A 26,508-nucleotide genomic window follows, 5' to 3' on the forward strand; every position below is an offset into this window, starting at 1 on the left:
TCATGCTGGGGGTAGTGTTTTAGAGTTTAGGGTAGTGCAGTGGTGTTAGGGTAGGGTAGGGTTCGTTCTGGGGGTAGTGTTTTAGGGTTTAGGGTAGTGCAGTGGTGTTTGGGTAGTGTAGGGGGACGTGCTGGGGGTAGTGTTTTAGAGTTTAGGGTAGTGCAGTGGTGTTTAGGTAGTGTAGGGGGTCGTGTTGAGGGTAGATTTAGGGTTTAGGGTAGTGCAGTGGTGTTTGGGTAGTGTAGGGGGTCGTGCTGGGGTAGTGTTTTAGGGTTTAGTACAGTGCAGTGGTGTTCGGGTAGTGTAGGGGGTCGTGCTGGGGGTAGTGTTTTAGGGTTTAGGGTAGTGTATGGAGTCATGCTGGGGGTCGATTTAGGGTTTAGGGTAGTGCAGTGGAGTTTGGGTAGTGTAGGGGGTCGTGCTGGGGGTGGTGTTTCAGGGTTTAGGGCAGTGCAGTTGTTTTCGGGCAGTGTAGGGGGTTGTGCTGGGGGTGGTGTTTTAGGGTTTAGGGCAGTGCAGTAGTGCTCGGACAGTGTAGGGGGTTGTGCTGGGGGTAGATTTAGTGTTTAGGGTAGTGCAGTGGTGTTTGGGTAGTGCAGGGGGTCATGCTGGGGGTAGTGTTTTAGAGTTTAGGGTAGTGCAGTGGTGTTAGGGTAGGGTAGGGGTCGTGCTGGGGGTAGTGTTTTAGGGTTTAGGGTAGTGCAGTGGTGTTTGGGTAGTGTAGGGGGTACTGCTGGGGGTAGTGTTTTAGGGTTTAGGGTAGTGCAGTGGTGTTTGGGTAATGTAGGGGGTACTGCTGGGGATAGTGTTTTAGGGTTTAGGGTGGTGCAGTGGTGTTTGCGTAGTGTAGGGGGTCATGCTGGGGGTAGTGTTTTAGGGTTTAGGGTAGTGCAGTGCTGTTTGTGTAGTTGTGGGGAAAATATTTTAGGGTTAAGGGTAGTGCAGTGGTGTTTGTGTAGTGTAGGGGTTTGTGTTTGAGGGTTTAGGGTAGTGCGGTGGTGTTTGTTTAGTGTAGGGGGTAGTGTTTTAGGGTTTTGGGAAGTGCAGTGGTGTTTGGGTAGTGTAGGGGGACGTGCTGGGGGTAGTGTTTTAGAGTTTAGGGTAGTGCAGTGGTGCTCGGACAGTGTAGGGGGTTGTGCTGGGGGTAGATTTAGTGTTTAGGGTAGTGCAGTGGTGTTTGGGTAGTGCAGGGGGTCATGCTGGGGGTAGTGTTTTAGAGTTTAGGGTAGTGCAGTGGTGTTAGGGTAGGGTAGGGGTCGTGCTGGGGGTAGTGTTTTAGGGTTTAGGGTAGTGCAGTGGTGTTTGGGTAGTGTAGGGGGTACTGCTGGGGGTAGTGTTTTAGGGTTTAGGGTAGTGCAGTGGTGTTTGGGTAATGCAGGGGGTACTGCTGGGGATAGTGTTTTAGGGTTTAGGGTGGTACAGTGGTGTTTGCGTAGTGTAGGGGTCATGCTGGGGGTAGTGTTTTAGGGTTTAGGGTAGTGCAGTGCTGTTTGTGTAGTTGTGGGGAAAATATTTTAGGGTTTAGGGTAGTGCAGTGGTGTTTGTGTAGTGTAGGGGTTTGTGTTTGAGGGTTTAGGGTAGTGCAGTGGTGTTTGTTTAGTGTAGGGGGTAGTGTTTTAGGGTTTAGGGAAGTGCAGTGGTGTTTGGGTAGTGTAGGAGGTCGTGCTGGGGGTAGATTTAGGGTTTAGGGTAGTGCAGAGGTGTTTGGGTAGTGTAGGGGGTCGTGCTTGGGTTAGTGTTTTAGAGTTTAGGGTAGTGCAGTGGTGTTCGGGTAGGGTAGGGGTCGTTCTGGGGGTAGTGTTTTAGGGTTTAGGGTAGTGCAGTGGTGTGTGTGTAGTGTATGGAGTCATGCTGGGGGTCGATTTAGGGTTTAGGGTAGTGCAGTGGAGTTTGGGTAGTGTAGGGGGTCGTGCTGGGGGTGGTGGTTCAGGGTTTAGGGCAGTGCAGTTGTTTTCGGGCAGTGTAGGGGGTCGTGCTGGGGGTGGTGTTTTAGGGTTTAGGGCAGTGCAGTAGTGCTCGGACAGTGTAGGGGGTTGTGCTGGGGGTAGAATTAGTGTTTAGGGTAGTGCAGTGGTGTTTGGGTAGTGCAGGGGGTCATGCTGGGGGTAGTGTTTTAGAGTTTAGGGTAGTGCAGTGGTGTTAGGGTAGGGTAGAGGTCGTGCTGGGGGTAGTGTTTTAGGGTTTAGGGTAGTGCAGTGGTGTTCGGGTAGGGTAGGGGTCGTTCTGGGGGTAGTGTTTTAGGGTTTAGGGTAGTGCAGTGGTGTTTGTGTAATGTAGGGGGTCGTGCTGGGCGTAGTGTTTTAGGGTTTAGGGTAGTGCAGTGGTGTTTGGGTAGTGTAGGGGGTACTGCTGGGGGTAGTGTTTTAGGGTTTAGGGTAGTGTAGTGGTGTTTGGGTAATGTAGGGGGTACTGCTGGGGATAGTGTTTTAGGGTGGTGCAGTGGTGTTTGCGTAGTGTAGGGGGTCATGCTGGGGGTAGTGTTTTAGGGTTTAGGGTAGTGCAGTGCTGTTTGTGTAGTTGTGGGGAAAATATTTTAGGGTTTAGGGTAGTGCAGTGGTGTTTGTGTAGTGTAGGGGTTTGTGTTTGAGGGTTTAGGGTAGTGCAGTGGTGTTTGTTTAGTGTAGGGGGTAGTGTTTTAGGGTTTAGGGAAGTGCAGTGGTGTTTGGGTAGTGTAGGAGGTCGTGCTGGGGGTAGATTTAGTGTTTAGGGTAGTGCAGTGGTGTTTGGGTAGTGCAGGGGGTCATGCTGGGGGTAGTGTTTTAGAGTTTAGGGTAGTGCAGTGGTGTTAGGGTAGGGTAGGGTTCGTTCTGGGGGTAGTGTTTTAGGGTTTAGGGTAGTGCAGTGGTTTTTGGGTAGTGTAGGGGGTCGTGTTGAGGGTAGATTTAGGGTTTAGGGTAGTGCAGTGGTGTTTGGGTAGTGTAGGGGGTCGTGCTGGGGTAGTGTTTTAGGGTTTAGTACAGTGCAGTGGTGTTCGGGTAGTGTAGGGGGTCGTGCTGGGGGTAGTGTTTTAGGGTTTAGGGTAGTGTATGGAGTCATGCTGGGGGTCGATTTAGGGTTTAGGGTAGTGCAGTGGAGTTTGGGTAGTGTAGGGGGTCGTGCTGGGGGTGGTGTTTCAGGGTTTAGGGCAGTGCAGTTGTTTTCGGGCAGTGTAGGGGGTTGTGCTGGGGGTGGTGTTTTAGGGTTTAGGGCAGTGCAGTAGTGCTCGGACAGTGTAGGGGGTTGTGCTGGGGGTAGATTTAGTGTTTAGGGTAGTGCAGTGGTGTTTGGGTAGTGCAGGGGGTCATGCTGGGGGTAGTGTTTTAGAGTTTAGGGTAGTGCAGTGGTGTTAGGGTAGGGTAGGGGTCGTGCTGGGGGTAGTGTTTTAGGGTTTAGGGTAGTGCAGTGGTGTTTGGGTAGTGTAGGGGGTACTGCTGGGGGTAGTGTTTTAGGGTTTAGGGTAGTGCAGTGGTGTTTGGGTAATGTAGGGGGTACTGCTGGGGATAGTGTTTTAGGGTTTAGGGTGGTGCAGTGGTGTTTGCGTAGTGTAGGGGGTCATGCTGGGGGTAGTGTTTTAGGGTTTAGGGTAGTGCAGTGCTGTTTGTGTAGTTGTGGGGAAAATATTTTAGGGTTAAGGGTAGTGCAGTGGTGTTTGTGTAGTGTAGGGGTTTGTGTTTGAGGGTTTAGGGTAGTGCGGTGGTGTTTGTTTAGTGTAGGGGGTAGTGTTTTAGGGTTTTGGGAAGTGCAGTGGTGTTTGGGTAGTTTAGGGGGACGTGCTGGGGTAGTGTTTTAGAGTTTAGGGTAGTGCAGTGGTGCTCGGACAGTGTAGGGGGTTGTGCTGGGGGTAGATTTAGTGTTTAGGGTAGTGCAGTGGTGTTTGGGTAGTGCAGGGGGTCATGCTGGGGGTAGTGTTTTAGAGTTTAGGGTAGTGCAGTGGTGTTAGGGTAGGGTAGGGGTCGTGCTGGGGGTAGTGTTTTAGGGTTTAGGGTAGTGCAGTGGTGTTTGGGTAGTGTAGGGGGTACTGCTGGGGGTAGTGTTTTAGGGTTTAGGGTAGTGCAGTGGTGTTTGGGTAATGCAGGGGGTACTGCTGGGGATAGTGTTTTAGGTTTTAGGGTGGTACAGTGGTGTTTGCGTAGTGTAGGGGTCATGCTGGGGGTAGTGTTTTAGGGTTTAGGGTAGTGCAGTGCTGTTTGTGTAGTTGTGGGGAAAATATTTTAGGGTTTAGGGTAGTGCAGTGGTGTTTGTGTAGTGTAGGGGTTTGTGTTTGAGGGTTTAGGGTAGTGCAGTGGTGTTTGTTTAGTGTAGGGGGTAGTGTTTTAGGGTTTAGGGAAGTGCAGTGGTGTTTGGGTAGTGTAGGAGGTCGTGCTGGGGGTAGATTTAGGGTTTAGGGTAGTGCAGAGGTGTTTGGGTAGTGTAGGGGGTCGTGCTTGGGTTAGTGTTTTAGAGTTTAGGGTAGTGCAGTGGTGTTCGGGTAGGGTAGGGGTCGTTCTGGGGGTAGTGTTTTAGGGTTTAGGGTAGTGCAGTGGTGTGTGTGTAGTGTATGGAGTCATGCTGGGGGTCGATTTAGGGTTTAGGGTAGTGCAGTGGAGTTTGGGTAGTGTAGGGGGTCGTGCTGGGGGTGGTGGTTCAGGGTTTAGGGCAGTGCAGTTGTTTTCGGGCAGTGTAGGGGGTCGTGCTGGGGGTGGTGTTTTAGGGTTTAGGGCAGTGCAGTAGTGCTCGGACAGTGTAGGGGGTTGTGCTGGGGGTAGAATTAGTGTTTAGGGTAGTGCAGTGGTGTTTGGGTAGTGCAGGGGGTCATGCTGGGGGTAGTGTTTTAGAGTTTAGGGTAGTGCAGTGGTGTTAGGGTAGGGTAGAGGTCGTGCTGGGGGTAGTGTTTTAGGGTTTAGGGTAGTGCAATGGTGTTTGGGTAGTGTAGGGAGTGGTGCTGGGTGGAGTTGTTTAGGGTTTACGGTAGTGCAGTGGTGTTTGTGTAGTGTAGGGGGTCGTGCTGGGGGTAGTGTTTTAGGGTTTAGTATAGTGCAGTGGTGTTTGTGTAGTGTAGGGGGTCGTGTTGGGGGTAGTGGTTTATGGTTTAGGGTAGTGCAGTGGTGTTTGGGTAGTGTAGAGGGTACTGCTGGGGGTAGTGTTTTAGGGTTTGGGGTTCTGCAGTGGTGTTTGCGTAGTGTAGGGGGTCATGCTGAGGGTAGTGTTTTAGGGTTTAGGGTAGTGCAGGGCTGTTTGTGTAGTTGTGGGGGGAGTGTTTTAGGGTTTAGGATAGTGCAGTGGTGTTTGTTTAGTGTAGGGGGTCATGTGTTAGGGTTTAGGGTAGTGCAGTGGTATTTGGGTAATGTAGGGGTCGTGATGGGGGTATTGTTTTAGGGTTTAGGGCAGTGCAGTGGTGTTTGGGCAGTGTAGAAGGTCATGCTGGGGGTAGTGTTTTAGGGTTTAGGGCAGTGCAGTGGTGTTCGGGAAGTGTATGGGTTCGTGCTGGGGTGGTGTTTTAGGGTTCAGGGTAGTGCAGTGGTGTTTGGGCAGTGTAGGGGGTCGTGCTGGGGGTGGTGTTTTAGGGTTTAGGGTAGTGCAGTGGTGTTTGGGTAGTGTAGGGGGCCGTGCTGGGGGTAGTGTATGATGGTTTAGGGTAGTGCAGTGGTGTTCGGATAGTGTAGGGGGTCATGCTGGGTGTTGTGTTTTAGGGTTTAGGGTAGTGGAGTGGTGTGTGGGTAGTGTAGGGAGACGTGCTGGGGTAGATTTAGGGTTTAGGGTAGTGCAGTGGTGTTTGGGTAGTGTAGGGGGTCGTGCTGGGGGTCGATTTAGGATTTAGGGTACTGCAGTGGTGTTTGGGTAGTGTATGGGGTCATGCTGGGGGTCGATTTAGGGTTTAGGGTACTGCAGTGGTGTTTTGGTAGTATAGGAGGTCGTGCTGGGGTGGATTTAGGGTTTAGGGTAGTGCAGTGGTGTTTGGGTAGTGTAGGGGGACGTGCTGGGGGTAGTGTTTTAGAGTTTAGGGTAGTGCAGTGGTGTTTGGGTAGTGTAGGGGGTCGTGCTGAGGGTAAATTTAGGGTTTAGGGTAGTGCAGTGATGTTTGGGTAGTGTAGATGGTCATGCTGGGGTAGTGTTTTAGGGTTTAGTACAGTGCAGTGGTGTTCGGGCAGTGTAAGGGGTCGTGCTGGGGGTAGTGTTTTAGGATTTAGGGTAGTGCAGTGGTGTGTGGGTAGTGTAGGGAGTGGTGCTGGGGGGAGTTGTTTAGAGTTTACGGTAGTGCAGTGGTGTTTGTGTAGTGTAGGGGGTCGTGCTGGGGGTAGTGTTTTAGGGTTTAGTGTAGTGCAGTGGTGTTCGTGTAATGTAGCGGGTCGTGCTGGGCGTAGTGTTTTAGGGTTTAGGGTAGTGCAGTGGTGTTTGGGTAGTGTAGGGGGTACTGCTGGGGGTAATGTTTTAGGGTTTAGGGTAGTGCAGTGGTGTTTGGGTAATGTAGGGGTACTGCTGGGGGTAGTGTTTTAGGGTTTAGGGTGGTGCAGTGGTGTTTGCTTAGTGTAGGGGGTCATGCTGGGGTAGTGTTTTAGGGTTTAGGGTAGTGCAGTGCTGTTTGTGTAGTTGTGGGGGAAATGTTTTAGGGTTTAGGGTAGTGCAGTGGTGCTTGTGTAGTGTAGGGGTTTGTGTTTGAGGGTTTAGGGTAGTGCAGTGGTGTTTGGGTAGTGTAGGGAGACGTGCTGGGGGTAGATTTAGGGTTTAGGGTAGTGCAGTGGTGTTTGGGTAGTGTAGGGGGTCGTGCTGGGGGTCGATTTAGGATTTAGGGTACTGCAGTGGTGTTTGGGTAGTGTATGGGGTCATGCTGGGGGTCGATTTAGGGTTTAGGGTACTGCAGTGGTGTTTTGGTAGTGTAGGAGGTCGTGCTGGGGTGGATTTAGGGTTTAGGGTAGTGCAGTGGTGTTTGGGTAGTGTAGGGGGATGTGCTGGGGGTAGTGTTTTAGAGTTTAGGGTAGTGCAGTGGTGTTTGGGTAGTGTAGGGGGTAGTGCTGAGGGTAAATTTAGGGTTTAGGGTAGTGCAGTGATGTTTGGGTAGTGTAGATGGTCATGCTGGGGTAGTGTTTTAGGGTTTAGTACAGTGCAGTGGTGTTCGGGCAGTGTAGGGGGTCGTGCTGGGGTTAGTGTTTTAGGATTTAGGGTAGTGCAGTGGTGTGTGGGTAGTGTAGGGAGTGGTGCTGGGGGGAGTTGTTTAGAGTTTACGGTAGTGCAGTGGTGTTTGTGTAGTGTAGGGGGTCGTGCTGGGGGTAGTGTTTTAGGGTTTAGTGTAGTGCAGTGGTGTTCGTGTAATGTAGGGGGTCGTGCTGGGCGTAGTGTTTTAGGGTTTAGGGTAGTGCAGTGGTTTTGGGTAGTGTAGGGGGTACTGCTGGGGGTAATGTTTTAGGGTTTAGGGTAGTGCAGTGGTGTTTGGGTAATGTAGGGGGTACTGCTGGGGGTAGTGTTTTAGGGTTTAGGGTGGTGCAGTGGTGTTTGCTTAGTGTAGGGGGTCATGCTGGGGGTAGTGTTTTAGGGTTTAGGGTAGTGCAGTGGTGTTTGTTTAGTGTAGGGGTAGTGTTTTAGGGTTTAGGGTAGTGCAGTGGTGTTTGGGTAGTGTAGGAGGTGGTGCTGGGGGTAGATTTAGTGTTTAGGGTAGTGCAGAGGTGTTTGGGTAGTGTAGGGGGTCGTGCTTGGGTTAGTGTTTTAGAGTTTAGGGTAGTGCAGTGGTGTTCGGGTAGGGTAGGGGTCGTTCTGGGGGTAGTGTTTTATGGTTTAGGGTAGTGCAGTGGTTTTTGGGTAGTGTAGGGGGTCGTGTTGAGGGTAGATTTGGGGTTTAGGGTAGTGCAGTGGTGTTTGGGTAGTGTAGGGGGTCGTGCTGGGGCAGTGTTTTAGGGTTTAGTACAGTGCAGTGGTGTTCGGGTAGTGTAGGGGGTCGTGCTGGGTGTAGTGTTTTAGGGTTTAGGGTTGTGCAGTGGTGTTTGGGTAGTGGAGGGGGTCGTGCTGGGGTAGATTTAGGGTTTAGGGTAGTGCAGTGGTGTTTGGGTAGTGTAGTGGGTCATGCTGGGGGTAGTGTTTTAGGGTTTAGGGTAGTGCAGTGATGTTTGCGTAGTGTAGGGGGTCATGCTGGGGGTAGTGTTTTAGGGTTTAGGGTAGTGCAGTGCTGTTTGTGTAGCTGTGGGGAAGTGTTTTAGGGTTTAGGGTAGTGCAGTGGTGTTTGTGTAGTGTAGGGGGTCGGGCTGGGGGTAGTTTTTAGGGTTTAGGGTAGTGCAGTGGTGTTCCGGCAGTGTAGGGGGTCGTGCTAGGGGTAGTGTTTTAGGGTTTACAGCTGTGCAGTGGTGTTCGGGCAGTGTAGGGGGTCGTGCTGGGGGTAGTGTTTTAGGGTTTAGGGCAGTGATGTTCAGGCAGTGTATGGGGTCATGCTGGGGGTGGTGTTTTAGGGTTCATGGAAGTGCAGTGGTGTTTGCGCAGTGTAGGGGGTCATGCTGGGGTGGTGTTTTAGGGTTTATGGTAGTGCAGTGGTGTTTAGGGGGTGTAGGGGGTCGTGCTGGGGGTAGTGTATGATGGTTTAGGGTAGTGCAGTGGTGTTCGGGTAGGGTAGGGGTCGTGCTGGGTGTAGTGTTTTAGGGTTTAGGGTTGTGCAGTGGTGTTTGGGTAGTGGAGGGGGTTGTGCTGGGGTAGATTTAGGGTTTAGGGTAGTGCAGTGGTGTTTGGGTAGTGTAGTGGGTCATGCTGGGGGTAGTGTTTTAGAGTTTAGTGTAGTGCAGTGGTGTTCGGGTAGTGTAGGGGGTTATGCTGGGGGTAGTGTTTTAGGGTTTAGGATAGTGCAGTAGTATTTGGGTAGCGTAGGGAGTGTTTTGGGTAGTGCAGTGATGTTTGTGTAGTGTAGGGTAGGGGGTCGCGCTGGGGGGATTGTTTTAGGGATTAGTGTAGTGCAGTGGTGTTTGGGTAGTGTAGGGGGTCATGCTGGGGGCAGTGTTTTAGGCTTTAGGGTAGAGCAGTGGTGTTTGGGTAGTGTAGGGGGTAGTGTGTTAGGGTTTAGGGTAGTGCAGTGGTGCTTGGGTAGTGTATTGGGGTACTGACGGGGGTAGTGTTTTAGGGTTTAGGGTAGTGCAGTGGTGTTCGGTTAGTGTAGGGGGTCATGCTGGGGGTAGTGTTTTAGGGTTTAGGGTAGTGCAGTGGTGTTTGTGTAGTGTAGGGGGAAGTGTTTTGTTCGGGCAGTGTAGGGGGTAATGCTGGGAGTGGTGTTTCAGGGTTTAGGGCAGTGCAGTGGTGTTCGGGCATTGTTTGTGGTCGTGCTGTTGGTGGTGTTTCAGGGTTTTGGGCAGTGCAGTGGTGTTTGGGCAGTGTAGAGGGTCATGCTGGGGTGGTGTTTCAGGGTTTAGGGTTTATTGTATGTGTGCAAAAATGCTTTACACACTGCCTCTGAGATAAGCCTGTTTGCTCGTGCCAAGCTACCATGGCAGTGAGCATCGGTTGTCTAAGGGCGTAACTCCCTTACCTTGACTTGAATCAAGGGTTCCTACTTGGACAATGGTGCAAACCATTGCCAATTAGAGACCTTCATCTCTAACAACCATATACTAGGGACTTACAGGGGTACACAAGTATACCAATTGTGGGGTGTGCAACGTACTTACCAATGATTTTAAGGGAGAAAGCATAGGCACTGGGGTCCTGATTAGCAGGATCCCCGTGTACTACAGTCAAAACACACTGACACCAGCCAAAAAGTGGGGGTAACTATGCCAGAAAGATCCTACTTTCCTACATTGAGGCTTCTTATAAATTATGTCTCCCCGCCACCACTCGGGAAGCTCTACTCACCTCCCTCCCTAAGCTGGACAGAGATCCTACTGCATTAGGCTCATATATGCCATTGGTACTGCTGAATACAGATTACAAAGTGCTGGCCAAGATACTCGCAATCGCGGCACCCTTGGTACCGGCACTGGTTCACTCGGCCAAAAACGGTTTCGTACTGACACGCAGCACCTCCCTCAACTTACAGAGATTCTTCTGAATACTGTGATATGCTCCTCACCAGTAGCCCTACGCTGGTTGCCTGGTACTGGACCTGGAAGAAGCCTTTGATTTGCTGTAATGGGTGTTCCTTTTTGAGACAGTGCCACGCTATGGCCTTGAGAGCCACTATGTCAAACTGATGAAACTATTATACACCCTGCCACTGGCCAGGCTTAAAACAGACACCCTCATTTCTGATCCACTCCAGATAAACAGGGGCACCCGCCAGGGCTGTAACGCTCACTCCTTTGCTCTTTTCTTTGGCAATAGAGCCACTCGAACATTCCCAATGCGAGGAGGGACAGGCTCCACTCAATTTCACTGTCCGCCAACTTACTCCTGTATCTTAAAGATATAAACTCGATCCCCCGCAGTGGCCTGACGCCTAACCATTTTACCAACTTCTCCTTAGGGTCACCTGGGCCAAAACCTGCCTCTTTACATTGATACCCACAACACAGGGCCTGCCTTCAGCCGGAGTTAGGATATCCTGGTAACCCACTATGTTCCTGTATTTAGGCCTTCAAGTGTATCACTCACATGTGGAGCTTTTTGATGCTAACCTGTGTCGTGCAGGGACATGGCTAAGGGCGCAGACAAACTTCTGGAACTCACTGCCATTATCGGTGGCAGGACGCATAGCCCTCCTAAAAATGGTGTTGTTGCCTCGCCACTTACCAACTTCACCAACATTCCCCTCTACATTCAACGACTCTTCTTCTGATCCCTAAGTTTTTGACAAGGGTGTTTATCTGGCATAACTCTCTCTGCAGGGTGGCACTTTCAAAATGTATTTGCCTGCAGAGAACGGCAGACTAGCAGTCCCAAACTTTGAGCACTACTATCTAGAATCTCAACTCCAATGGGTGGGTAGATGGCCGGCGGGCCACCCGACAACTGACACTGCCATGATCTTACCTACTATCCTTCACTTGTTCCATGCTTGTTCAAAAGTAGCGACATCCACTCTCCTGCGGGTTGCGCACTGCTGCTATCACTGGAGTGTTTTTATTATGAGATCGACGATCCCATACACCCCAGCACTGACCTTATCGGGCATGCCTAGAGGAAATTGTGTCACCTCAACAGCAGAGTTGACCCCCTGGCATGCAGCAGGCCTTCATACCCTGGGGGACTTGCACCGCAACTAAACTCTCATTCGACTTGAATCCTTGACAGAGGACAACGGACTGCCACCTGACAACTTCTTTCTCTATGACTTGTTAATCGGTGCGCTAGAGAGAAAGTGGGACGATTTGACTAGACATGGGCGGAGTTCACAGAGTTGCGCTACGCAGGACTCTGCAGAGTTGCAAAAAAATCTCCGCTGCGATACGCAGAGTTCTGCTAGTGGGCATAGTTTGCTGGCACACCTGTTTGCATTGCAAGCAATTAAGTAACTTACCAATGCGCAGTGTGTTCTTGCGTTCAAATCGCACGCAAACTGCACCATTCAGTTCGCATGGGTGCTGCCATCTTGTTTTTCTACTCTGTTTATGGTGCTGGGCCCTCTTTAATCAGTTTTATCCTCCCTCTATCAAACTTATCTACCCCTCATTTTCATTTATTATGTTAGTGGTGTCTTTGTGTATTTTACGTTTTTTTGTAATTTTTTGAGTGTTTTTCATGACTTTTTGTATTTTGTTTATTTTTCCTCACTCTTCCTTATTTCTTCTTTCCTTTTCTTCCTTCTTGTGTTCCTTTCGCAAACTTTCTCTACCCCACCCATTGTCATGGCAGCGGGTTGCTTACCCTGCAGCCCTGGGCGTACTTTTTTTTTGTGCAGCGCCACCTCCACTCCATGATGGCAGCTGGTGCAGGCCTGGCAGGGAATACCCCTCTGCGAGACCGTCGGCTTCGCTGGGGGAGAGTGCGTTGGTGCGTGCGGGGCACCAGCCAGGCTCAGTGCACCATCCAGCAGCTGAAGCACTGCTGGGCGGATATACTTTACCCGGGAGCAGAACCTGCGAGGCGTTGAAATTCCGGGGCTCGGTGAATATTAATTCAGTTGTGTTTCTACGATGTTAACATTTGTTTTCCGAATAGCATGCTGCTCACACTCAGAGGTAAGTTATGTGTAGTTTAAGTTAGAATATTATTATTATGTGAATCCGTTTCTAGTTTCTGCTAGGCAAGTGCTCAGCGCTACCTCATCGTACTCATCATTGGTGCTCACTTTGGCTGATTTATCAAGAAACCATTGCAGACTGTCCTCCTGTCACTATAGTGAATCAGTGATATCAGTGAGTAGCTCTTTGTCTTCACTCTGTGACTTTGCTTCTGAAGCTAGCACAGTTCCAAGTTATTTCACAGTGATGTCTAGTGTGTATCTATGCATTGCAAAAAGGGAGACCGAGTTTTTCCATCAAGGTGGTTGGAAATGGGAATAGAGTCAAAGATCACTCACTGCAATGCATTAGTTCCAAATGTAGTTTGTGTTAAGCAAGTTTGAAATAGGGATTTTAGGATTAGTATGGGCAACTCAGCGATAGTTGATATACTCGGAACTAGTACTATAGACGATTTGTTTTAGAAAAGTACAATGCGACTGTGTTGGTCTGTCAATCACTTTGTGAAGATTAAATGAAGTACTAATCTTTTTTTTTTACTCATTTTTGTTTCTTCTTCCATCAGCACCCAATAGCAAGAAGAGGGACGTTGAGGAGACGGGTCAAGGAAGAGCTGGGGAAGAGGCGCAGAACGCCTGGTCCACTGATGAGGGATCTGCTGAGCCTAGTCAGTCCCATTATTTATGATAATTACTTCCATAATGTTGGGTTTTAAGATTGTTGTGGGTTTAGAGTTAAATCTTGGTTCATCGGTATGTTGATGTTGGGTTCCAGGGCGCGAGTTGCTGCCTGGAGGCGGGTGTTGCTGGCGCGGAATAAAGTTGCCCTAGCACACTTACCTGCAGTCTTGCTTTCACATGGTGACGAGGACGGGATGGTAACCCATTCGTGCACAGCACAATGGATTAGCTCTTTTTTCCCAGCCCACTATCTCCTTTTTTTCTAACTCCCCAATTCAATATTTGTTTAATTCCTTTAATCCCTGCATTATCTTTGTTTCCTTTATGTTACATGTTTTTCTTTTTTGGTAGCTGACTTTTTCTGGCCTCCAGTCCACTTATTTTCTGTATTGTTGGTAATAATCGTTCCTTCTCTCCTATATATCTTGGGGTACTGTAAGACTAAGAACACAATTTTGGTACTCTATGGTCTACCTCGAAGGTTGCAGGTCCAAGTAACCTTGTATTATAATATTCACTATGTATGTCTCTGGAGAAGTCTTTCTTTTTCCTGCTCATGCTGTTACAGTTGAGTTCACAAGAGAGGGGTCATGGACACCCACCCTATGTTGTGCGCTGTTTAATTCATTTATACAGTATACCAGAAGTTTCCATGACAGTGCAGCACGGCTGGAAAAAAGTATGAGGTCTCACTGCATTTGCCAACCAACACCATTTTTCTCATATTGACTGATATTACACCCCTTCTTTGTGCTTTAATGATTGAATCATCATGATCATCATTTGCTATAGCTCTGCCCCTCTATTATAAAAAGTCTTTGGGGTTCACTTCATCCCTGGCTTGTCTAACATTGTCAACCAACCAAATGCCCAGAGTGAAATTGTAGTTAGAAGATACTGCAGTGCTAACTCTTCTGTAGTGATGTATTGTGGTAGTATTTTCTTTAATAAGTGGTGGAGTATCCGGCATCTAAAATATGTATAATGTTTAATATAGCCACACAGACCACCATTGATGCCGGCTCAGGTGCCATTGCAGGAAGAGAGTCAGTTGAAAGGGGAGAAGCGGCACAGGTAAATTACATAATTGCTTGCTTATTGATAATTACTGTTATACTCATTAACTAGTACCTATGCATCGTCCACATGTGACCATAAACCCACCAGCTTTACCAGCTGTAGTGGTGATTGAGTTATTATAGCCTCTTCTATCTGTAACTCACATAATGAGCGTTGATGGCTTGAGGGAAAATTGAGAGAATGGAAATTTAAAAGAAACGAAAATGGTATGTGAGTAAAAGGGTGGGTGGGCGAAAACGTGTGTGGGTGGGTAAAGGGATGGAGAGGTGAAAGCCTAGATGGTTGGAAGAAAGGGTGGATACTGAATGGATGGATAATGGATTGGGAATTTTGGTGAAAATCTGGACGTAAGAAAGTAAATCATGGTGGCTATGGGTGAATTAGGATGAAAGGATGAATGAATATTTGGTTTGCTTGGATGGATAAGCAAGGCAGCTCTTCTCATAGGGAGGGGCATGCTGTTCACCTACTTTGCTTACTTTGTTTATGTAGGGTCATCAAAGATATGGTTCAAAGTGGGGGGTATTTTTTTATTTTTGTTCTACTCCCTTGACTCACTGTATTTGTTAAGTGAGCCAGATGTATCCCACTCATCATTCATCACACCCCTCCCCGCCCTGGGCATTTTGCCATCCATGACCGAAGGGCAGTACGGTTCAATTCATGAATGCAGTGTTGGCTGTGTGTCTGCTTCAGTTGATGCGGCATTTACAACATTGTCAATGCAATGCAAACCGAACACACAAGGTGGGTTTCCCTTCGCCCACTCAGTCACCTCTTAGTACTTGACTCCTTTTACTTTTTCCGTAAGTCCTTCCATCCCAGCCTACCAGAAAACTAAAAAATCCATTCTTGGCATGTGTCACATTTGATTTCACAGCCATGTGAAGTGATTTAAAATTGTCATGGTTTCCCATACCAGATTTATTATTTGACGCCTGTTCAGATTTTTCCCTTTCGACTTCCATTGACTAGGGCCATGACTGAATAAGCCAAAGAAGACAAATCGATGACCAGTGTAGTGACCCCCCTAATCTATATCAAAATCTGTACTCTACCCTCCTATTCCCTCCACCATACCCTGCAGTACAGTAAGTCAAGTTTCCTTTCCTTACTGCCCAGCTAATTCATTTGTTGGAGATAATATGTGGTGGTGGGTAAGGCCAAGGAGTAAAGTGGGAGTAAATGCATGATTTGATGTATGGAATACGCTGTGACAAACGTGCCAAATACAGTCCATGGAGTCCGTTCCTTTCCCTGTAGTTTAGTGCATCATTTTCCGCATCGTCTACTTACAGCAGACAGAATAATAACATCTGCATTTCATTCGTGAGGTGTGTGATGTAGTATCCTATTTATTATTCACCTGTCTTTTTGGAGTCAGGGTAGAAAGAGAGAGGCATTTGGAGAAGAGCAGGGCCATTGGAATTAAAAATAGATAATTGTCAACTACAGCTGCCCCAGCTACAGAGAGTAACAAAATACCTGACGCCCTGACTAGCAATGAGCATGGCTCCGTTAATTTAGCACAACACACAACTTGTACTTCTTAGTGCATAATTCCTTACTCATTAATGAGAGATAATTAAGTTTTCCTCTCTTAGGGGCCGATTACGTTGTCGGGCAGAAAGCCTCCTCCCGACAGTCGGATACTCCTCGGCCGCGTCAGAGCCATTTTGAACGACTCGGTTGGTTAACAATCCGCTCGACCGATTACGGTGTTCACAGTCAAAGGTAAACTGTGCAGTCATTCCGAATCGGTTTTGATCAGCCCTTGGAGGATTTGTGTCGGTTGGAACCGCATTGTACACCCCTATGGACAGCTTTTCTGACCTCAGGATTACAATGTCAATTTCCAACAGCCTTTCCGTATCGGCCTGTCTGACACGAAATGCTGTTGGAAAGTGGCTTTGGGGGCCCATCGCAGGGCCCCTTTCATCCTGCGGCCTGCGGTTGGAGACCGAGGGAGTACCTAAGAAACTTCCCTGTAAAACCCTGCACTGTGTGGCAGGTATCATGGAGGGCCCGTGACAGGGTGCTGGTTTATCTACACACACCCCATTTCCCCATAGGAGCCTGTAATACGGACGGTTGGCAGGTGGAACACAAGCTCCCATTGAAAACAATAGGAATCTGACCGAACAGTGTTCGCTCACATTGTAATTGGGTGGGCGGAGCACGGCCAGCAAGTCGGTCTGTCCCGATTCCTAGTCGGTGTCGGGCAGAAAGTTTCCGCCCGAAATCGTAATCAGCCCCTTAGTGTCAGTTTAGATACTTGTAAAGCCCATTGTTATTCTTATTCTGCCTTAAAACTTTTCTGCCACACAGTCAGTGCTTTTCATGTGAGGAATGTGTGGGTAAAGAACAAGTTACTTACCTCCGGTAACAATATATCTGCAACAGACATAGATTAGTGACATATCCCTCACCTTAGAATTACCCCCAGGCATCAGAATTTTTCTTCAGCAGCACCCCTTTGCGTCAGTAGGTGGTGTCGGTCGACTCCACATTCGTCATTGGTGTCGTGGTCGCTGAAATGACATCGCCGTGTCTTCTTAGACGCTGCCTCTGTGCGTTGACATCAGTTCTTCACACGACGTTCCACGTCAGAGGCGCAGAGCCATGCAAGACACTGACCACTGGTGCACAAAACTAGGGACCTGAAGGGAAGTCCCTTACCCTAGAAGTCAGTTCGCAGAACGGGGAGGATGGGTGGGACTGTGAGGAATCCATAACTTATCTATGTCTCTTACAGATATATCGTTACCGAAGGTAAGTAACTTGTTCATCTGAAAGAGACAATTAGTTATGAATTCCTCACCTTCGAATAGATACCCCAGCAATACCAACCCCGGAGGTGGGTCTGCGAACCAAGATCACACCAGAATGTCCTGGAGAACTGAACGGCCAAAGAAGCCATCTCTCCGGATTTGGCTGTCCAGGCAGTAGTGTTTGGTAAACATGTGCAATGAAGCCCACGTAGTTGCCTGGCAGATGTCATGAAGGGGGACTCCACGTCTCAAAGCAGTAGTAGCGGCCATCGCCCTGATGGAATGGGCACGCAGGCCCACTGGAGGTTCCTTTTTCGCCAAGGAATAGCAGATTTTGTGTCAAAGAACGACCCATCAAGAGATGGTTAATTTTTGCACAACCCGACCTTTCTTGGAGGCCACATAGCCAACAAAGAGCTAGTAATCCATCCGGAATTGTTTTGTGCGATCCAAATAGAATGAAAGCGCACATTTTGGATCCAGATGGTGGAGCCTCTCCTCCTCTTTAGAAGGATGCGGGCAGGGAGAAGGTGGGTAAAGTGATGGTTCGACCAATGTGGAAAGAGGTAATCACTTTGGGAAAGAAAGAAGGCCTAGTGCAAAGGACAGCTTTGCCCAGATGAACAGCCAGGAAAAAAGGCTTGGAAGAAAGAGCCTGAAGCTCACTCACCCTGCAAGCAGAGGTGATGGCCACCAAAAAGGCAGTTTTAAGAGTCAAAAGTCTGAGAGGACAGTTATGCAGCGGCTCGATAGGAGTGCACATGAGGTAGGTGAGAACCAAGTTCAAGTCCCACTGGGGCATTTCAAAAGTAATTGGAGGGAACAAGTGAGTAATGTCCTTAAGGAAGTTATTTACAATAGGGGACTTGAAAAGAGAAGGCTGATCAGAAAACTGAAGAAAGGCCGAAATGGCAGAAAGATAGCCTTTTTTAAGTGCCCAGAGCAGAGCCCTGCTGGGCCAAAGAAAGAATGAAGAGGAGAACCTCTGAAAGGGGTGCAGAAAGGGCATCCACAGCCTTTGCTGCACACCAGACCACAAATTTGTTCCATCTACAGGCGTATTCCGTTTTGGTGGAGTAACGCCTGGCTGCCAAGATGACATTACAGACTTCGGGAGGAAGGTCGAAAGCTGTCAACTGTCACCGCTCAATTTCCACGCAAGGAGGTGGAGGCTGGACAGGTTTGGGTGGAGGACTGTCCCCCGCTGCTGCAACAGAAGATCCTCCCAAAGGAGCAGTCTGATTGGAGGATCGATGGCCATGTGCAAGAGCTCGGGATACCAGACTCTTCGTGCCCAGTCCGGGGCAACAAGAATGACTGGGGAAGAGGTTGCGCTTGATCTTCTTCAGCACTCTGGGCAGAAGTGGTATAGGCAGAAAGGCACATAGAAGACCGCAACTCCACTCGCGATGAAAAGCGTCACCTAGCGAGTGCTGCCTTGGGAATTCAAACATGCAGAATTGCTTACATTGCGCATTCTCTTTGGTGGCAAACAGATCTAACCAAGGTCTCCCCACAGCTGAAAGAAACCTTGCACCACCACGGGTGAAGACGCCATTCGTGATCCATCATGCACCTGCGGCAGAGTTCATCCGCCCTGGCGTTCAGTGAACCTGCCAGGTGTTGAACCACCAGGGACATGCCCTGATGTTCCAGCCACTTCCAGAGACGAAGTGCCTCCTGATATAGGGTCCATAACCCCACCCCACCCTGTTTGTTGCAGTACCACATGGCGATGGTTTTGTCTGTGAACACCTGCACTACTCTCCCTTTGACAGAAGGAAAGAAGGCCTTCAGTGCAAGACGGATCGCCTGAAGCTCCAGAAGGTTGATGTGGAGCCCGGACTCCGCCGGAGACCAGATGCCTCTAATCTCCACCTCTCTCATGCGGCCATCCCATCCCAGGAGTGATGCATCGGTCACCACTGTGACCTCTGGTTGGGGAAGGGAGAGAGACCTGCCATTGACCCAATCCTGGTTCATTAGCCACCACTGCAATTGGTGTGCAGTGCCCTCCCAGATCTGGACGCAATCAGAATGATTGCCCTGATGCTGTGCCCACTGGTACTTCAGGTCCCACTGCAGAGCCTGCATATGCCACCTGGCATAGACTACCAGCAGCATGCAGGAGGCCATGAGGCCCAGTAGCCTCGGGGTCATTCTGACCGAAACCCAGGATAGAGGCTGAAAGATCGGAATCATAGCCCGAACATCCCAGACTCGCTGGCGGGGCACCACTTCCATAGCCACGAAAGGGGAGAAAAGCAGACTGTGTTGGGCGGGAGGTGGAAGCTAGGCCCAAGGATCTGGCTGTAGTCCTGGAGTCCTTAAAGCACTTAGGTGTGTTGTCTGCCTTGTTGCCAAACAAGCGACGGCCATCAAAGGGCATGCCCAAAAGTGCTGTTCGGCCATTACCCGAAAAGCCAGTAGACATCAACCAGGCATAGTATCTCAGGGCTACTGACGTTGCAGTAGTCCTTCCTAATGAGTCAGCGGTGTCCAGCCCACATCTTATGTCAAACTTCATTGCATCTCTGCCTTTGGCAACTGCGCGGGAGAGCAGGGGCTGGGCCACCTCTGGGCACTGTGGCAGCACCTGCATGCCAGAGTCCCACACCGAGTGGGAGTAACGGCCCAAGAGACATGCAGTGTTCACCGACCACAGACCTAAGCTGCCACATCTTCCCAAAGAGGTCCAGCTTCTTAGATTCCCTATCAGGTGGTGCAGTAGGGAATGCGCCCTTGGAGGTCGAGGCTTGGACCACAAAGCTCTCAGGGGTGGCGTGTTGAGAGAGGAAAATGGGGTCGGACAATCATCCTGTCCACAGGATCCTCTGTGTTGGGCTAGGACCAAAAGGGTGTCTGTAAGGGCCTCATTGAACGGCAGCAGGGGGCTCCGAAGGGGCTGCTGCCGGCTGAAGCACCTCGGTCACGAGGTTAGTCCTGACCGCCACCATAGGAAGCTCAAGGTTTTAGGCTTCAGCCGCCCTACGCAACACGCCTGTGCAAGATGCACCCTCCCCCATAGCCACGGTAGGGGGAGAAAGCATGCCAAGGTCTGGGGAGGTGTCCAGACCACTGGCCTCACCCAACTCCTTTCTCCGGTCGGGTTCCTCCAACTGGTCTGCCAATGGGTCCACGGACCCCTTCCAGTCCTCCTCACCATCCTCTGGTATCCACTCAGGGCAATAGGGAAGACCAGTGGAGAACCATGGTACAAAAGTACCGGTCGGTGCCGGGGGTCCGTGTCCACATTAAGGGGGAGGCTGGGGTCGATGTCTGCTGGGGACACAACTGGTGTCAGAGGTGTTGCCACATGATTCGCCGAAGCCGCATGCATCGAAGGCCTAGAGCTCCCAGCCAAATCCGCAGGGCACAAAGGCACGCCGGTGGATCGGCTGCCCTAAGATGGAATGGAGTGCTTCGTAAAAGCTACGAAGTTGGGCAGGGGTCGCTCCGGCTCCCGGGTAGGGAGGGAATGCCGGAGTCGACCCAACAGGCTCCGTGGGCGCAGTCAGATGACTACCTTCCACTTCCTGCATCGCGTCGGCCGACGGACGGGGAGAACGCGAACAGCGACGATGCTTCTTCGCCTTCTTCTTATGCTTCAACATACCCGAAGACGAAGACTTCGACAAGGAGTGGTGATGATGGCTCTGCGACCGGTCCCACGACCTCCCTCTCAGCCAGGACCTCGAATGGCACAGAGTGGACTGCCAGGCCTCGAGAAGCTTTCGGGACCGCTCCCACAAAGACTACGGGTTCATGGCCTGGCAGTCGGGGCACGACTTCGGGTCATGGTCGCGCTCCAAACACCAAAGAAACACGAGGTGCGGGTCCGTAACCGACATGAATTTGCAACAGAAGTCGCAAGCCTTCAAGTCGGTTTGAGGACGGGACATCTCGTCCTTGCATCAAGAGTCGAACAACTCGATAAAATGTCGACACAAAGTTGCAAAAAGAGAGTCAAAATGTGACTCTAAATACCGCTCTCTCCGAATCTGTGCTAGCTGGCGCTAAAAAATAAAGAACTGACGTCAGCGCGCAGGGGCGGCGTCTAGGTAGACACCGCAACATCATTCTGGCGACCATGAAGCCAACGACGAACGCGGAGTCAACCAACGCCACCTACTGACGCGCAGGGGTACTGCTGAAGAAAAATTCCAGTTGGCGGTCCCACCCGCCTCATTAGGATGCAACCAGATAATGTTTGGTTGCATTCCTACATTTCCCCATGGGACAATGCATTATGGCCGTAAACCGTCTGTAATGCATGCTCCCACAGTGAAATGGGAGGTGCGGTTCATCCCTGCGCCCCGTGGCAGGCACCTCAAGATGCCTGTCACAAAGTGCAGGGATTAACAAGATGGCAACATAGGTGCCCCATAGGCTTGCAGCTGGAGGCCGTGCACCAAAGGGGGCACTGCTGGGGGCCCCCAAACACGCTTTCTGACATGGTTTGCATGTCGGACAGGCCGGAATGGAAACCATGTTGGAATTCGTGCATTGTAATCTCAAGGGCGGAAAGGCCCGCTCTTGAGATTACTAGTCGGAATTTGACTAGTTCGAATCCGACCGGCTCTCCGAACCCGTTGAAAGCCAGCCAGGGCCGGTTTACTTTCCGACCGCCTATATCTTGATTAGGCTGTCAGAAAGTAAACCAAGGAGCCCATTACGATGCCGCTCAGAAGGCTCTGACCTACAGTCCGAGCAGTCGGAGGCGCACCGTAATCGGCCCCCAGATTGTTAATAAGTCAACTCTTTTCTTTAAGTGAGTACTGTTGAATCCTCCCTTTGCTATGAATACTGAATCGAAATCTTAGCTCTGCTGCACTTGTTTATGACTTAGAAAACAGTTATGGACATGCGCGGCAGATGTCGTCTTGCACCGTTTGATTGAAACAGATGCGCTCTTTCGTTGGATAACACTGTAAGTTGCACATGTATTGTCATACCTGAGTTCTGAAATGTGTTTAAGACAAAAAACAAAAAAGACCAATGAACAGATTCAAACAAAGAATGATAGGTTTGGGATGCTGTGTAGGGTGTACTGTACCTCATGCGTTTCAATGCCACTAGCATCATCTTCCACGGCGTACTGCATGATGTGGGATCGCTCTTGTGCATTGGTTCGTCCTCGCTGGTGGCTCATTTGTTTTAATTTTTCTGATGTTTTTGTCAACTTTTCCTCCAGGGATTTGCTTTCTTTCTCCATTTCTTCAGCAATCCTTTTCTCCCTTTCCAGACGTTCATGTTGTCGCTTCTCTTCCTCCTGCTGCTTCCGCTCTGCCTCCGCTCTCTGCCTTTGTTCTTCTTCTCTCTTCTGTTGTTCTTCTCGCTGCCTTCTCTCCTCTTCTTCTCGATGCTGCCTCTCTGCCTCCTCGCGTTCCTTTGCCATCCGGTCTTCTTCCTGTTTCACTTAAAATGGTGTGAGATAAAAACATATAAGCCAAGAGTCTCATTGCAGTCAGCAGGTAAACAAAAAGGCCAACCTGTAGCATTTACTGACAGAGACATTCATTACCACTGAATGATGCTGTGATCAGTGCATGGTTGTGAGTTTTCCTGTGAGGACCACACTGCTGGCTACGGCGCTTACACCTCTTGAGGAATAAAAGGTTCATGCCTTATGAAGTGAATACATGCAGACTGCTGTGTAAACATTGCCTGATTTCTGCTTCCCTGAGGAACAACATCGATACATTTTTGGGATTTCATTTAAGAAATCATTGTATTCTGAGGGGCTTATTTATGAGAGCCCTGTATCACTTCTGCGCCACGTAAAGTGGTACATGCGTGATGCAGGGCTCTCGTTTTGATTTATGAAGTCACCAAAGCCACAAAGAGTGGCATCATATATCATAAGTAACAAGACAAAGCGCAAATTGATGCGTTGCCTTACTCTGCGCTGGGAGGTATTCCATGGGCGTTGCGGTGGGATTTCCCACATAGCACCCATGCATTCTGACACTTTCCCAGACTTACCAGAGCCTGTAAACCTGGGAATGCGTCAAAATGCTATGCCTCCTGACATGAGGCGTAGCAAGGAGAAATATCCTTCTTTCTTCTCTTTTTTGCGCTTTCCATGTGGGCTGCATTCTGCAGCACACATAAAAAGAGGAAAATGCCTTGTAGGATTGTTTGTGTGCAGGAACGTGCCGCTTCCTCCACAAAAACAGTCCTACCACAGGCACCCTTGCACCGTGATGGAGTACCCTTTATCCAACGTATGAATCAGTCCCATAGTGTCTCATGATGCTGACCTGCATCTGCATATAATTTTGATTATAACAAAGAGGCCAAGAATGGAATGGGCACATTGAGAGTGAAGTACTAACAACTATAGGTGTACAGTCTCCAAACCATAAATCTAAATCTAAATCCGGTATGTGTAAAGTGCGAACTACTCACCCCTAGGGGTCTCAAGGTGCTGAGGGCCCTCGGGGAGATTAAGTGAGCTATTGCCCAGAGTCACATGGTGCTGATCTGAGCTGCCTCTGGCGATCGAACCATGAACCCTGCACTCTGGAATCAGTCGCCCCAGCTGCTGTACCACACCTCTTGTCACCATGCCTTCTTGAGAAGGAAGCATTCCTTCGCTCAATAGAAGTGGCTGCACCATGGAGAGGTGAAGGCTCGGATTGGTATTGACTCAGCACTCAGTTTACTGCCATTTTAACCTGGTAAAATACACCTTTTTTCCAAGCCTAAAGCTTCCTTTTTAGTACATTTATGTCACACCTAGGGTAGGCCCTAAACAGCCCACAGCATAGGGTGCAGTGAATTTAAAACGTTGGGCATGTACATTTAAGTTTTAAGTGTCCTGGTAGTGAAACACTCTTACATTTGTTATTCAATATTGAAAGGCCTGCCTCCCCAATAGCATAACATTGGGTTACCCTATTGCATTTAATAAGTGATAACTTTCAATTTGGGAGTAGGAAGGAATATCACATTTGGTTTCTAAAAATTGTAATTTACAACCCCTTTTAATTGTAAAGTCGGATTTTAAGCCACAATTAGGAAAATACAACTTTTAGAAAGCTGGCATTTTATGATCTTAACAATTGGTGCCTGCAGCCTGTATCCTGAGTGTTAGACATAGCCCCAAACTTTTTGCCTTCTCCTCCAATTTTTCTGACCCTTTTTTGTTGGCTTTAGGTTTCTGAGCACTTTACCTCTGCTAATCAGTGCTAAAGTGGATGTGTTCTCACCCCTAAAACATGGTATGATTGGTTTACACTTGTTTGGCATATTTAATTTACTGTAAGTATCTTGTACAGTGGTAAAACATATACCGAGCCCATAAATTAAATGTTACTAGTGGGCCTGCAGCCCTGCTTGCGCCACCCATAGAAGTTGCCTTTCAAACCTGTCTCAGACCTCCCACTGCAGGGCCTGCGCGCGCAGTTTACTGCCACTTTTACTTGGCATGTGAAAGTATTTGCCAAGCCTTAAACTCCTCTTTTGCTACATATAGGTCACCCCTAAGGTAGACCGTAGGTAGCCTTATGGGCAGGGTGAAGTATAGGTAAAAGGCAGGACCTGTGCCTTTATTGTGTGGCATGCCCTGGTAGTGACAGCCTATTTTGTTTCTCACTTCTGTAAGGCGTGCTTCTTCCATAGGATAACATTGTTATGTTATGTTATGTTATGTTATGTTACCTGGTTTTATATAGCGCACAGCTGCCCCAGCAAAGAGGCGTCCCGGCGCTTCTTGAGCAAAAAAAACAGCATACAACAATTCAAAGAAAAGAACCAAGTCAGACCTAGGCACCCAATGAGAACAAATAGGTCTTGACGGCCTTCCTAAAGGTCAAAAGTTTGTCAATGGCGCGGATATGAGCAGGAAGTGAATTCCACAGCTTAGCAGCAAGTACACCAAAAGAGCGGCCACCGGCCCGAGCCCTTTTAAAGCGTGGAACTGTAGCCAGATGCGAGCCTGAAGATCTTAGGGACCGCGATGGTACATATGGTAAAATAAGCTGTTCGAGAATCGGAGGGGAAGAATATTTCAAGATCTTGAACGCAAGACAAAGAGACTTAAACTTAATTCTCTGAGAGACCGGGAGCCAATGAAGATCAAAAATAGTTATTTTTGCTGAGCATGATCTAGGCAGGCCGACCAGGGCTCTAGCAGCAGCATTTTGAACACGTTGGAGTCTATAGAGTTCGCCCTGATTGGCTCCGAGCAAAAGGGAGCTTGCATAATCCAACCGAGACAGAATAGTAGCTTGTACAATAAGCTGTCTGGTTGGAGCATTGAAGAATTTAAAGATAGGTCTGAGTCTACGCAGAATCCCGAAGCAAGTGGCCGCAGTTTTCTTGGTATAAGTAACAAAACTAAGTTTGGAATCTAGCCAAATGCCGAGATTCTTTACCTCAGTGACAGGGAGGGGGGTAGGGCCAAGCTCAGATGGCCACCAACGATCTCCCCAGACTTGACTCTGCTTGCCAACGATCAACACCTCGTTTTTTTTTGCGTTTAATTGCAGGCAGTTGTCTGTCAACCAGCGTGCCACAGACCTAATTCCCTCGCAGAACTTGGTGGCTTCTAGGTCAGATGCCCCACTAATCGCAACCGCTAGCTGCGTGTCATCAGCATAAGACACCATAGTCAGATTACAACGCTTGATGACTGCAGCCAGCGGCTGGACATAGATATTAAACAGTGTGGGGCTAAGGACCGAACCCTGTGGAACACCCTGAGTGATGGAATGGGGCTCAGACTGGCAGGGAGGGGTAACGACCCTAAAAGTCCGACCAGATAAAAACGAGCGGAACCAGTCAAGTGCCACATGATCGACACCAACCTCGACCAGACGCTGTAATAAAATTGAGTGGGAGACGGTGTCGAACGCGGCACTGAGATCTAAAAGTACTAGAGCCGCCGTTTGACCAGAGTCAACCAAAGTACGCAGATATTCAACCATAGAAAGAAGCGCGGTCTCAGTGCTATGGCCGGGCCGGAAACCATTCTGCGAAGGATCCAAAATATTAGCAGAATGGATATGATTGCAAAGGATGGTGTTAACATAGGCCTCGGTCAGTTTCGCCACCCACGGAAGAAGGGAAATGGGGCGATAGTTCTCGAACTTTAAAGGATCAAGAGCGGGTTTTTTCAAGATAGGCATAACCTGTGCCTGTTTCCAGCTGTCCGGAACGGAGCCCGACTTCAAAGATAGGTTAACAAGGTCGCAGAGCAGAGGGAAGCAGAGTGATGCCGATTCCCTGAATTGAGCAGGTCGAAGAGGATCCATAGGGGATCCCGATTTGACTTTCCCTGCGATCGTATCAAATTCATGCAACGAAAGTTCAGGAAAGGAACACAGACCCATGGTAGTTTCCGAGTCAGGAGCCCGTTTCTCCGGGCAGATAGACAAGCTAGGGAAAGAACGATAGATAGCTTCCACCTTTTCCACAAAAAAGGCTGCCAGGTCTTCACAATGACTGACTGAGCAAATATTAGCAGCTGGAGCTCTTCTTGCGGTGAGATCCTTGAGTACCTTGAATATTAGCTTAGTGGGATTAGAGCTCAAGCTAATTTCACGTGAAAAATAAGCGGCACGGGCTTTACAAATCGCCCTATGATAGATTTTTATCTTGGTGAGGTACAGTGATTTTAGACCAGGCTGATATGACTTGCGCCAGACTCTCTCAGCTTGCTTGCAGGACTTCCTTAGAAGCCGAAGTGAGTCGTCGTACCAAGGGCTAGGTCCGGTACATCGGCGCTTGCACTTCCTGATGAGAATCAGGCAGTCTAGGGCATTCGTCAGCCAGCTACAAAAGTGATCATAGCCCGCCGCAATGTCAGTAAAAGAGTCCAAAGGATGTAGATCCCCTTACATATGTTTAAGTGGTAATTCCTGATTTGAAAGGAGTAGTACTACAATTTTTGGAATGTTTAGAAAGGTAGTGAAAAATCATGCCTCC

General features: G+C 49.2%; 1 protein-coding gene across 2 annotated transcripts in view; it reads right to left on the reverse strand.

Annotated features, from left to right (window-relative positions):
- Window positions 1-26,508, reverse strand: part of LOC146863604 (uncharacterized) — a 426,298-nt gene that overhangs the window by 143,641 nt on the left and 256,149 nt on the right. For both annotated transcript variants that reach the window (XM_085627625.1, XM_085627626.1), the window contains exon 4: window positions 21,632-21,993. In XM_085627625.1, the coding sequence (XP_085483751.1) occupies window positions 21,632-21,993 (362 nt within the window). The remainder of the gene's footprint in view (window positions 1-21,631; window positions 21,994-26,508) is intronic.

Source organism: Triturus cristatus, chromosome 2_1 (assembly GCF_964204655.1).
Source record: "Triturus cristatus chromosome 2_1, aTriCri1.1, whole genome shotgun sequence".
Lineage (NCBI taxonomy): Eukaryota > Metazoa > Chordata > Amphibia > Caudata > Salamandridae > Triturus > Triturus cristatus.